We start from the raw sequence: 13901 nt of genomic DNA, 5'->3' as shown, positions 1-13901 counted from the left end.
CCCCCCAACTTAAAGTCACCACCTTCAACTCATCATTTTATTGGAAAGAGATGTGACTCGTAGCATTATTTGAAGAAAAAAAAGTTTGTTTATTTTGAAGGGCCAGCGTGAGACATGGAAATGTGGTTTGTTGCCTCAGGGCGACGCTAGCAGTAGTGGGATAGTTCATGACAACACGACTCAGTGCCCACACACATGGATACTGGAATGACTGGACACTAGGGGCTCGAGCCCTTAACAGGAACTCAGTGGGAATGTGGCGAACATCACTAAAAGATGCATTTTCACAAAAACTGTATTTTCATAGCTTTTATAACCGCGTACTGCAGCTGTTATGTCACCTAGCTATGTTACACAAAGCAATGAGCTGTCATTTCCAGGACTACGCATTTGTTACGTAGCTGCTTCTGGTAACTGGCGTGAGACACTAACTTCCCCGTGGTGCTCGGTTATAAAAGGGGACTCAAAAGGACCGATTATAAACCTGCAGCTTTTTCTAGAACTGCTCCCTGCCAAACATTTAGTGTGGTGAGTAAGAGCGGCTCTGTTCAGCAGAGCAACAGTGGGCTAGAGACAGACAGAGGGGTAGACTCAAACATTACATCGATTTACCATCTATTCATTCTTAAAAAAGCTCTTAAGTTCATTTATATCTTTTAATTTATATTCAAATCATATTACAAATCTGTTCTCAACTAATGCTAATGCCAGGAATTGTTCTTTTAAACAGATTTATATTTAGAAGTTTGCAGTTGTTTACTTATTGTTTTCGCTGTTTAATGTAATTACTAATATGTGCGGAGCCCACTGTTTTGTTACTGTTTCCTCCGACGTGCTGATAGAAATACTGTTCAGGTTAGGCAGATTGTGAATGATGTGAGCAGATACACAACCTTGCATCATGCCTCTGAAGCGTATCAGAACAAATCAATAAACGTTATTTGTTGTACTTTTCTCTGTATCTATGAAGCGCCTTGAGACGACTTTTGTTGTGATTTGGCGCTATATAAATAAAATTGAATTGAATTGAATTGAATGTTCACGGTCTGCCTGAAGAGGACGCCATTACACTGCAAGTTCTTATATATGTAATTATATATTATACTACGATGCAGTTACTTTAGTTTAACTTATCGATAACATTTACATGAATATATAACTCAAGGTTTACCTGTGTTGAAACGTGAGCACAACACACTTGCATTTCTTCTTCTCCTTTTCCCCTCTAAGGCTGTGGGCGTTTACGTGGAGCACGTGAAGGCGTCACGTTCGGGTCCGTTTAGCTCCGTCCGCTGCTCCCTGACAGTTGAAGAGGACACACCGAGGCACGAAGCAGCGAGAAAGACAAAATGAAGGACGTCAATATTCTGCGGATTCTCGTCATAATCCTGTGTGCGGTGGTTTTTGTTGCCGTTTTAGTCTTTAACGCTTTGGCCGGAGCGGGCAAAGGTAGGTGAAATATCGCTGTTCAAGAAGTGAGTTTCACAGAGCTCGAAAAAGATTAAAAACATAACTGCAAGACTGTTAAAACTGCACACGGTGATACATTCTCAGTGTTTTATTTCTGGTTTTAGTTTTCTGCCTTCACAAAAGCTGTATTTTCAGAAGTTTTGTTAACTGTTTACTGCAGCTGTTATGTCACCAACGCATGTTACACAAACCAGTGAGCCGTCATTTCCAGGACTGCGCATTTACATAGCTGGTACTGCTAACTGGCAGGAGTAACAATAACAGCTCACAAACTTCCCACAGTTTGTTATAGTTATGAGAGGGGGCTCAAATTAACCAGTTATTAGTACGAAGTTTATATTATTTTTATCCTAATAAATAGTCTAAGTAAAGTGTAGGAATAGTGACTGTGGTATCCCTCCGCCCACTGGTTCTGCTGGACGGGAAAGATCCAACAGTGATTTATTTATTTTTATATATATATTCAGGGTGTGGCCGAGAAAATGCTCCGCTGGCCTCCCACATGGATAAGACTCATTTCCTTCCTCAGTGAGCTGGCAAATAGTAACAGTGTATTCATAACAGTGTATTTTAATCACAGTTTTTACTGTGATCAATTTGTTTTATGTAATGATAGATATTAAGTCATTATTTTTAGAGATCTTTTAGGAGCAGCAGGCACTGTGATTCATGTAAAAAGTGTAAGAGCTACTCTGCAGCAGAGAAACTGTGAGCTTGAGACAAAGAGGTAGTTTAAAACGCACACGTTAAATTTAAGCCTGCCTTCTAAAATAGAAGTGCATTACATTAATGGAAACGAAAAGAAGTCCTTATAATTAGGACGCATTGATGTTTATACCTAGGAGAGGTGATCCTGCATAGGTCACCAGTCCGTCACAGAGAAACGATCGTCCACATTCATGTTGACACCCACAGCCTTGCCTCTTACAGTCACGTCTTTGGACCGTGGGAGGAAAGTGGAGCACCCAGAAGTCACAGTGTTTAGGACAGATTTTGATTTTTTTTATGGCAGGAGGTTGTTATGTGCGCACGCATCAAAAGGAGAAACACACGTTTTGTTATATGAATTGAATGACTATTGTGTTTGCCAAGCCTTTTTGTGACTGACGCATAACTGAACATAATAATCAGCTGCTCCTGAAGTGAATCTCCTCCATCTTGGACTGCAGCAGGCCTCTACTCCTTGTTCTGCTCTCGAGCCTCACTGTGGCAGCAGCTCTGCATCTGCTTTAAGTTAAGACTAAGACTTAGGAAGTTGTATAAACCTGAACATTGTCTCCCTGTTAACCTAAGATCTTTTCCTGTGAGGTACTTTTTAAAAAGTAGGAGAGCCGTTCTCAGAATTCTGTAATGCTTTCAAAATGACGAAGTAAGGGTCAGTTTTTTTCTGTTGTAGCTTATTGTTTATCAGTGATTTTACTACTTAATAAAGGTCTTTATGTTTGAGTAGTTATAAAGGCTCAAAGGGAACATCTACAAACAAAATGAGGATTTTCTTTAGTTTACTTCGCATTTAAGATGTTGCTAATTTAACAAACATAGTCCCAAAAAGTTGGAACAGGTAAATAAAAGTTTGGAAAAGTAAGTGGTACCAAAAAAAAAAAAACTGGAGGAACATTTTGCAACTAAGCATTTGATTGGAAACAAGTCTGTAACATGACTGGGTTTCTCAGACGTAAAGATGGGTAGAAGTTCATCAGTCAGTAAACAGTAACCCTGCTGATCTGAGACATTTCTCTTTAATCCAGCTGAAGTAGTTCTGTTTTTCTGCATTTCCCCCTGTAACATCTAGTCACATCACATCAGTTTTCTTCCATCTTTGTGTTTGCTGCTTTGTTGCCCCTGTAAACAAACCAGCTGGAACTGGAATGCAAACTCCACCAGTGCACATTTGTTTATTCTCTCTGTCTGTTTTCCAGGTCCCTTTCATACTTCTACAGGAAATGTATCAGCCCGCTATGAGACAGGCATCACTCCAGCTGGCTGGACCTTCTCCATCTGGGGTGTTATCTATACCTGGCTCACCCTGATGGTGATTTATATCACTTCATACACATGCAGAGGGTAAGCTAGCATCAAAACACCTGGACTAAATCTAAACACACAGGATGAAACTGATATTTCTCTCTCTATTAATAGATCCTGGGCTCAGTGTCTGCTGCCCTACGGCTTCCATATTTGCTGGCTCTCCAACATGGTGCTGAACATTATATGGCTCCTGCTGTGGGACGCAGAGTATGTCTTCATTTTATTTACTACTACCTGTTCTTATGCTTCTTTTGGCTGCTCCCTTTACAGGTCACCACATCCACCTCTTATCTCACCCTGTCGCCAGAGTCCCTAGATCCATATTCAATATCCTTTATCCAACATATCTATAATCCTTCTTCTATAAATGTCCTTGTCTCTCTATATTTGTCTCCAAAGTGCTTGACTGCCTATTCACTCTTCACCCTCCCTACTAAATATGCATTCATGAATCACTAACTTTCCATCTGTTCTCTTCTCTCTCTCTTATTTTCTTCATTTATGCACTCCTCAGAGTACTTTTCCATCTTCTCACAACATTCACTGCACTCATTAGTACATTTCCATCTCTATTCTTAATCACCCTAGTCAGAGATTGAGCTGGAAAGGATGTGCAGCAGGTTACCGCTCAGAGTCTCCTGTGCTCTTGTCTTTGCTTCTCTTTCAATTTGTCTCTTGCACACACCGTGTATCTGCTATAACCCGATTGATCTAGGATTTTTTTGTTAGGCAAATATCAATATTTTGTGATTTTAAAAACCCAATGAGTCCTTACCTTAATATGATGACAATACAGGTGTGATCTTGTGTTGTCACTGCACTAAGTCATAGATTACTCATTTCCACACTGCCTGAGTCTGCTTGGAGCAGCTAGCTGTTGTGTTTGTGGCATTCCTAACAGCATTCCTAACAGGGAAGTTGCAGAGTGTGGTGAACAAACTCATAACACTCATAATGTAGTTGAACTTTTGTGTCTCTTGTCTCACCTTTACTTTTAAGATGCTCATATATGCCATTACTGATTTATTGTTGGATGGCTAATATCAGCTGATACATTGTCTGCTGTTTACAAGAGCTCCAGCCCATCCAGTATGAATATCTTATTCTACATATTTGATTTAGCACTGCATGTCTTTCCTAATGTACCTCAGCAGTTATCCATTTGTGGCTTTTGGCTCCACCCTGGCTGGGTTCTGCTTACTAGGAGTTTAATTTGTTTTTACTATTTTTCTGCAGCACAGTACAAAATTGAAAACTTCAAGACTGTTAAATTATACATGTGGTCGTATCAGAGACATAATAAGAAGGAATGGACCCTGGAGTTAAAGTTTAGTTAAAGAGAAAAAGGTTTAGCAAGAGCAGCACATGGTTTAAATTGTTCCACGAGCTTCATGAGGTCGTAAACTGGAGCTTTTTCAACATTCCTGAAGTAGTTCTCACATATGCTGAACACTTGTTTTTTCTCACTTGTGCGTCTCTCTGCACTCAAGTTCATCTGATACACTCTCATCACCCTGCTGGTGCGTTAGACCTCGCAGGTGTGTTTTGGCTCGTTGTGCTCTTGGAAAAACAAATGATGGTTCCAGATCAGGTGTGTCTGTAAAGAGACACCTAAATTCCACATGTGTTACTAGCAGAGCACGAGCACTTGTAGGACGAGCTGTTCATCCAGACTGAGTCATGCAAATAACTGGAACTCGTTTGAGCCAGAACTGAAGTTATATCTTTGATGATGGCTCCAAAACAGTGGTTCCTCTGTATCGGACTTTGTAACACTTGGCGACCAAACAAAAATTCAGACAGGACAATTTAGGATGATCATCCTATACTGTGAATACTAACAAAACAATAGTCAGTGCAGTGCAGCGTGAAATGATGTGCTGTTCCAGCCACCATGGAGAAGAAAACATAATAAATAGTTCTCACGTTTCTTAGTTCTCATGTGGCACAGCGGTACTTGCAGTAAACATACAGTACTGACAAAAGCCTTTTGCACAGTACACATGCATCTACCCCTTCAGTTGACTCATCCACTGTTTGCTGAAGCCTCATCAGAAATGGTCTCAGTGGAAAAGTGGCTGCCAAGAAGCCATTCTTATGAAAGGAAGAGAAGGATGACATATGCCAGATTTCACAAGAACTAAACTGAACTGGTCTGATGGAGTGGTGAATCCAAATCCAAACTTGTATCCAAGTTTTTGGTTCAGCTCATTATCAATATGTATGGAGGAGGACAGGAGAGAGGTATAACAATGAGTGTGTACAGCCACCTGTAATCTCTATTATGGTTTGGGGCTCCATTTAAGCCGGTGTTGCTGGGAATCTTTTCCAAATTGATGGAATTGTGAACGTAGAAATGTGTTCACAATGTGCAGATTTTGATCCATCAAGTAATACCATCCAAAAAAATCATGTCATTGGCAACGACTTGATTTTTCATCATGGAAAGAATCTGAAACACACTCCCAGTAGATTAAAAACATACCTGAATAGGAAAAACACACAGATTGGCCTGCCTAGAGCCTGGATGTCAACATTACTGAAGCAGTGTGGAATCATCTGGACAGAGAACAGAACAAAAGGCAGAAACATCCAAAGAGATTTAAGTGTCCTTAAACATGAAGATTAAAGATGGCCAATGGCCATAACAGGCATTGCCTTTAAGGCTCATTAGAAATGTACAGACTGTATGCATGCACGTTTCAATAAGTCACCACACTTAGTGATTAAGATTTATTATGGATGTGCAAAGAATCATACTGATAGCTGTGCCAAAGTATGCTAAATATCAAGGTGACTATGCATATCTGCAGAAAGGCAAATAAATATCCTTTGAGATCTTTGTGAATGGAAGCATTTATGTTAGTTTGTGAATAATGAGTAGTGCATGAAATAAGAATGACCAAAATGTAGTATAAATAATATGAATATGCAAATAATGAACATGCAATTATGTACTGAAAACTCAGTTTTCCTGAAAGTCACTGTGGTAAATTATGTTCAGTTACTACAATGCGGACACACCATTCAGTTAATAACAAAAGGAATTGTTGCCCCTTTATCAGCTCTGTGTCTCTGATGTCTGACCTTGTGACTTAATAATCTGTACTTTATTAATCACATTCACTCAGGCAGAAACATCTGCCTGAAATGGGCAGGGATAGCTCAGTAGGTAGAGGTAGAGTGGTGGCCCCATGATCGGAAGGTCGGGGGTTCGACTCCACTGAACGGCTACTCTGAGGTACCCCTGAGCAAGGTACCGTCCCTACACACTGCTCCCCGGGCGCTGCATTGGTGGCTGCCCACTGCTTCACTGGGTGAATGGGTTAAATGCAGAGGAACTATTTCCCTATGGGGACTAACACGCACACTTTACTTTACTTTACACTCAGTTAAGCAGTGGGCAGCCACCAATCCAGTGCCTGGGGAGCAGTGTGTAGGGACAGCACCTTTCTCAGGGTAGCTGTTCAGTGGACTTGAACTCCCAACCTTCTGATCATGGGGTCACCGCTCTACCTACAGAGCTGTTTCTGCCCCCTATTTATTGCATTCATTGTTTCTTTCTGTTTCTCTGTCTTCCAGGATGATCCTGGCGTCTTTGGTCGTTTTAATCCTGATAGCGGTTTCCAGCTACAGCGCTCTGTTCTTCTGTTGCTTTGCCACAGATTACTATGGACTCTGGTTACAGACATACCATCGCAAAGACCTGACCTTTCTCAGAGTACTGGTAGGACACAGCCAGTGTGAAAATTTCTTTGATTTTTTGCATATTCGTCACACTTTAGTGTTTTAGATCATCAGACAAATGTTTATATTAAAATACCCATGGCAAATATGTTTTAAAAAAAAGAAATTAGGAAGGGGGCAAATACTTGTTAGATGAGTGTCAGCTCTGTCCCCAAAAGGCAATAGTAAGAAACTGTTTGTCTCATTTTCTTTTTTCAGGTCCAAAATGGTTTGGCTGTCTACGCTACATGGACTTCTATCGCCTCTCTGATCAATTTCTCTGTAGTTCTCCACCTGTGGGGTGTGGATAAGAGCACGGCAGCAACTGCGTCACTGTGCATCCTGTTTGCAGAGGTGGTGGCATGGTAAGCTCTGATTGGATGAGGTTCAGGCACAGGGATGTGGGAGCTAACAAGAAATTACCTTGAAGATAATTTCTATGATCAGGGAGACAGAAGAAAGTCAAATATAGATTCACCAGTTAAATCTGATTTTTTTTTTTTTAAATGAAAGCAAAGGTTTGCTTTGCCCTAAAATTCACCCTTAACCCTCTGGGGTCGCCGGACTTGCCGGCGCGTCAAAATCACATGACCAATTTAAGACGACACAGCTACAAGATGCAGTAAGTCAGAGTCTCTATTTCACCTTGGGTCGAAAGTGCAGACTTCAAACTATATACCAGTTTTTGAATTGTGTCGATGGGCCACGTAAAACCAGAGTTATGATAAAAAATACACGTGATGTTTTTTTCTGAACAAAACAGTGGCGTTTACAGCGGGAAGAACGGTAAAAACGGCGTTTTCTACAGACAGCGCTAGCAAGTTAAGCTTGCGAGTGAAAAAAGAAAAACAGCCCTTCCCTATTGGTGTTAGAGTTTACCATGTCAGCCAATCAAAAAAATGATATGGCAACATGTGACACTTGGTTGTTTAGGGAGAAGGGGAAGTTTTTAGGAGTGACACCCGCGACGGAAAGCGGGCGAGCGAAAGAAAGAGAGAGAGAGAGAGAGAGTTTTCATATGTGAGACATTAGTGACGTTTAGCGTGTTTGGAGGCTGTAGTTAGTGTGTTGTGTAGTTATTGTCTTGTATTGTGTGTCAGTTATACTACTGAATTTCACATTTGCTCTAAAAAAGCCGTCAAAGGCAGATTCCAGTGTAAACTCTGTTCCCACATGGAAAACTGGACTGATGCGCTTCCTGCTGTCAGACCTGCAGGGTTTAGGCCTTTGGTGTTCTCCTCTGTCTTATACTGAACACAAACTAAATTTTTTGGACTGGCACAAATAATTTCTGTGCCTTCTTATTTGATGCAGCACACCTGATTGTTCTGTAAATAGACTTAAATGGTTATATAAAAAACGCCTGAGGCCTTGGCTGCATTTTTAGGTAAATAGTACCATATAACTTTGTTGTTTGCAAAACTTGTGCATAATTTTTAGAAATGTACAATTTCTATTTGCATTTCAAGTTATGAAAATGATTCGTTAAACATGTTTGTGGGTTTTACAGTAAAAAATATAACTTGGATTTTGAATTTTTTTGTCTGAATTTAGATCAGCTGTGCTAATATAGTATACCAAGATGAAATAAATAACTCAAATTTCAGATATTTGAGGTTGTGCTGAAAATAATGATACCAAACAAGGCAAGAAAAACATATTTTAAAGGTGAAATATAGAGGTAAAATCAAAAGTAGTCAAAAACGGCCAATTATACCCTGGACCCCAGAGGGTTAAGAAGCCACTTAAATTATGTGATCTCCCTCCATCTTTTGTGACTCTAAAAACCCCAAAACACTGATGGTGTAAGAACGACACACATAACTGAATAAAAGTCTGTGAGAGAATCTCCAAACAGTTTGTTTCAACAGTAAACAGAAACACTTATATATAAAAATGATGAATTAACCACTTACTAATGCTTAATAGTGTGACATTATTATAGTGCTACACAGTAAACTTGTAATGTATTCTGTTTCTTTTTTTCTGTTTGGATTTCACTGATCATTGGCCGGTGCATAGATGAATAATATGAGCCAGTTTGGTTTAGCGTTTTTAGAATTTACAAAGTAAAGAAGTTTTGCAGTCCATATTGAGCTTTCTTATAACAGCAGCGATAGTAGGTGAGGTGAAATGTTGTGTGAGCACTGTGCTTCAGTCTCAGCTGTTTGATGATGGCAGGTTCATTCTGGAGAACTGGGTGCTGGACCGCTGGGTGCGCAACATCCTCACAATCTACCCGGTGGTGATCGTGGCTCTGGTCGGAAACGTCTACAAGCACTTCAACCCAGCTGATCCCACTCCAAACGCCATCTTTATGGGTGAGTTCAGCAATACTTATTTATCAATAATGATTATTAATGAGCTAGTATTTTTTTGTTTGGTTTGGTTTGGGGTTTCTGTTCCATTTGAATATTATACGGGTGTTTCATGCATGGAAAAGCTGCTTTCTCCACTGAAATGCTGCTTATGAACTACTAGAAATGTGTAAACTTTATAAAATAGTGAATCTGTTTTTGTCACCCCTGAAACACAAATATAATAAACTTGTGTCACAAGAATCATCAGTTTATTCAGTGAACAGAGGCAGAGAGGAGTTCAGTTAATTTAATGTCCAGCCTTGGCCGACCTAACCACTAGCTGCCCTGCTTGTTTTCTCTCTGCAGTTGTGCTGTTGGTCGTGGCGTGCATACTTTTCGTGTCCAGATTCTTCACGGTGCTCTGGAGGAACAAGTGGCGCCCCCTCCACTCCCCGGGCTCAGCACGGCTAATGGTGTCACCCCTCGACGGCAGGACGTTCAGGGTCCTTTCTTAAACGAAACTCGTGCCTCCCCAGACCCACTGAGTTACATGTTCACACCACCTCCACAGTCATGTTTGAAGGTAGATCTAAATGTTAAACAGAGTTTATCTGTCAGCATGGGGAACAAATGTATTTCTTCAGTAGAAGAAAGAGTCTGCACGGGAAGGCAGGAAACCCACAAATCTTTTCTATCTGTTCTTCAGCTGTACTGAAGAAAATAGAAATACCGTCTTTAAAATACTTTAAATTCTTTTAAAAACTACTACAACTATTTAATACACTGCTTAATTTTATCTTAATGTACTTTATTCATGTATTTCAGTGTTCCCCACTCACACACTTTAGTTTGCAGGTTTATTAGTGGCTCCCGCAGTATATTTGGCAGCTCATTTTTGATTTCTCTTTTGTTTTTGTTTTTTATCCATCTGAGACACTGAGACAAGTTCACACGCCATGATTTCATGATCTCTGTGCTCTTTTTTTGAAAGTTCGATCACTGCTAAATAGGGATGGGTATGGTATTGCACCGGTTCTGACATAAACGATAGTAACCAGACCGAAAAGCAGCGCACATTTTGGTGCTCTTTTTTTTTTTTTTTTTTTTTCCTGAGATGTCATACACTTTAGATTCTATCCAATCATTTGACCTTTGCAAGGATAGTAGGCGGGCCCAGGTACGTACGTTCTTTTAGAGCAGAGATACAGATTAAAAATGCCCAAGGCGAAGCGGTCAAAAGTCTGGCTGTACTTCACAGCAAAAGATGCAAACTCAGCAGCCTGCAACAAGTGCTTTAAGCTGATACTGTGCAAAGGAGGCAACACCTTGAATCTGATGAAACTCCTGGCAACGCATAGCATTTTTTTAAAAGCCGAGAAATGCACCGTATTTGATAGCTTGCTGCAAGACCTCACACCGAGCACATCTACTGCGGGTGTGGTGCCTGTTATCAGACCCGGAGTTAGCAACATTCCCCAAGAACCCGAAGAATAGAGTCCTGGCCCCTAGCCCTGCCAGTGTAGCAGAAATGATGAGGATGATGATGCAGCAGCAGCCGTTCTTCTCTGCGTGAGTAGCTTAATGTTGTTCGTGTGTAATTTACGTTGAGTAGGCTAACCACGTTGTTAAATTAATGCACGTAAGGTGAACTAGCAAACACCGTTGTAGTTACATGCGGCTGTCTTCTTGTTTGATAGAGTGATACCATATATGCCCTATAGCTGCAGAAAAGGCTAACATTGTTATCTTTTTACAAAAAAAAAACAGCTAAACATGAGAGGTTTTAGGACAAAGTTTGTGTTTTCCATTGTTTAAGCACCGGTTCCAACCAAAGGAGGTATGTTGTATCAACAGCAAAGGCTAACTTGGCTATCATTTTGCAGAAAAAAAGAGACTGCTAAAAATAAAAACATGAGAGGTTTTTGGACAAAGTGTGTGTTCTCCATTCTTTAAGCACCGGTTTGAGCACCGTTTAAGCACTGGCACCGTTTCAAAAGTACCGGTTTGGCGCCGGTATCGGATTAAACCTAGACGATACCCATCCCTACTGCTAATCAGCTGGCTCGCTGCACAGTTTACTGTTGTGGTGATGCTCAGTGTCGTTCGGCTGTTTGTCCTGACAGATTCTGGTCCTGAAATCAGGACGAGAAACTCCAACTCCAGCTTCTTGGACTGCAGATAGTTGATGTTAGCTGGGTATCATGAACCTTTTTTTTTTTTTAAATTTAAAATAAATAAATAAGATTGTAGTCATACCAGAATGCCAAAACACCCGGCCATACTAAATGTGTGTGGGGAAAAACTTCATTGCATTAGATTCATGTTTTATATTCTAAGACTGTTTGTTATTGCACTTGTATTTGCTTTTGTACATGTATATCAATGCTGTGGCACTAAACCTCACTGTACAGTATGATGACGTTTGACAGTGGAACTTGACTAACTCTTCCTGAAGCACTTACAGTTTTGTTGACCTTGAACGTTGAAATAAATAAATGAATGCAGCCTCTCTTGTCTCCTGACTCTTTCAGGGCATGTAGAATCAGGCTCAGCAGGGCTTTATGTTCTTTGTGTTCGGCTGCTCCTGTCTGATCCACTCAGCTTGATCCACATGCGTTTTCCTTGGTGCTTAGAATGTTTTTCACTATTAACACATCCACATTTGATTCATACACTCGGGTCTGTGAGTAGAGTCTGTTTCTGATTGGCTGCGCTGTGATCCCAATGAGGCCCTGATTTAGTGGGCGGAGGTTAAGATTTAAGATACTGAGTGAATCTTTCCAACAACGCTCCGTCTCCTGGTAACTCCTGTGTTATTATGTTGTCTGGCTGATATTGTATGGTAAGACTTACCATACAATATCAGCCAGACAACACTTACCAGGTAAGTGTATTGCTGGTTTAGTTGGTGTAACCTTCTGTTTCTCATCAGGAAAGAAAACCATGTTGTTTTTAATTCCAGTGTAAAGTTTTTACAAATACTTGAACCAGCTCGACTGACTCTGCATGTGTGCAACATGTCTGGTTCAGTCCCTGTGGGTGGCATCTCTGCCAATCTCTCATAAGGGATTTCCTGTGTTTTGTACTTTGGCAGTAGCCACAGCGATTGTCACATCCTCCAATTATTAAAAAGGTTGGAGATAAAATGCCTCTCCACCAGCCTTTCCTGAAGTTGCCTTCCAAAACCTGATTTTGAAGTCCGTCCGTCCCCCCTTCTTCAGAACAAAGCCACTTTCACAGCACACACTTCTGCCCCACACAGGCCTCAGTATAACTGTCTGTCTGCACTCTGAGCAGCTGTGGAGTTCTTTGAATGCAGCTCCTATATTCGTTAGTCTGCTTTCAAATATCAAGCAGAATATTGTGATTGCCTCAACCTAAACCCATGTGTATGAAGGGAATACAGAGCTGAAGAATAATTCTTTCAAACCAATTAACAACAACTGCCATCTCAATGGCAAAGACCCCAAAACTATTAGAGAGAGACCTCCAATGCTCAGACTATAATGTTAACAGGAAAAGGAAGAATTCCTTTTTAACAGGAAGAGGCCTCCTTGGCATCAGGATCAGGGAGGTGCTGCCACCTGCTGGAAGTGGTTCAGGTTTGAAGGGAAAAGAAAAGAGAAAACAGGAGCCTTAACCACACCAACCCTGACTGTAAGCTTTCACACACATGAAAAAACAAAAAACAAAACATTGATGTTGACATTATACATTTAAATGTTGATCGTCTAAACTCAGTTTTTAAACTGTGTCACCTCTCTGTGGTATGTTCGATGCTCACCTCTTCTTCAGCTTTCCTGCTCTTTTGGTATCTCGTCAATCTGCTGCAGTCTGCAGATGTGAACCCAGTGTGGGAACTAAAACTGTCACCATTATACAACATACCAGCTTGCATATGACTGCTTCATTGACATCATGGCTTTATACAGCTGCTTCAAATAAAGACAAAATAAGAGGTTTGACAAAGTTGAAGAAGTCAGACTTCACTGATTGCTTATTTTACATCATTCTGTGAAATACAGACTAACACACCTGACTTCAACCTTTAGGTCGTGGACAGTGTCTGACATTTATATTATTTTACTATAAATTATTGTAAATAATTTTAAAAAGGTCTGTTTATCGAGTGACAGGAGCAGGGCACCAAAAGTGGGTTCACTGTGAGACAAGGAGTTGTAGGACATGAGTGTGCTTGTTTGATACAGTGACTCATCAGTCTGTGAGGACCTGTGATTCATGCTTACAGACAATACAGTTGTTTCGTCGTTACTTTAACGAGGCTAAATCTGTTTGGGCTTGTGGCAGCCAAGCTGAAGAAGATGAGAGTTTATAGCGTGAAGTTACATAAATGTGTTCGTCCCACGACCTCTGACT

General features: G+C 40.6%; 1 protein-coding gene across 1 annotated transcript; it reads left to right on the top strand.

The window, feature by feature from the left end:
* The first annotated feature begins 403 nt into the window (after positions 1–403).
* Positions 404–12033, top strand: LOC146570483 (uncharacterized). The gene is made up of 8 exons (XM_085278930.1): positions 404–528; positions 1231–1449; positions 3390–3534; positions 3610–3705; positions 7081–7225; positions 7444–7589; positions 9406–9545; positions 9891–12033. The coding sequence occupies exons 2-8, from the start codon at positions 1350–1352 to the stop codon at positions 10037–10039; spliced, it is 921 nt and encodes a 306-aa protein (XP_085135056.1). The 5' UTR covers positions 404–528; positions 1231–1349; the 3' UTR covers positions 10040–12033.
* Positions 12034–13901: the final 1868 nt, after the last annotated feature.

Source organism: Mchenga conophoros, linkage group LG7, assembly GCF_057382185.1.
Source record: "Mchenga conophoros isolate Kocher_MC1m ecotype Shallow Benthic linkage group LG7, M_conophoros_male_GT1.1, whole genome shotgun sequence".
Classification (NCBI taxonomy): Eukaryota; Metazoa; Chordata; class Actinopteri; order Cichliformes; family Cichlidae; genus Mchenga; species Mchenga conophoros.
This window is presented reverse-complemented; position numbering and strand designations above follow the sequence as displayed.

Bases quoted from the DNA above. Each gene is read 5' to 3' on its own strand.
- LOC146570483 (XM_085278930.1), top strand. From the start codon at position 1,350: ATGAAGGACGTCAATATTCTGCGGATTCTCGTCATAATCCTGTGTGCG. The intron at 3,706-7,080 runs GTATGTCTTCAT...TCTGTCTTCCAG, and splicing joins CTCCTGCTGTGGGACGCAGA to GATGATCCTGGCGTCTTTGG. The intron at 7,226-7,443 runs GTAGGACACAGC...TTCTTTTTTCAG, and splicing joins TGACCTTTCTCAGAGTACTG to GTCCAAAATGGTTTGGCTGT.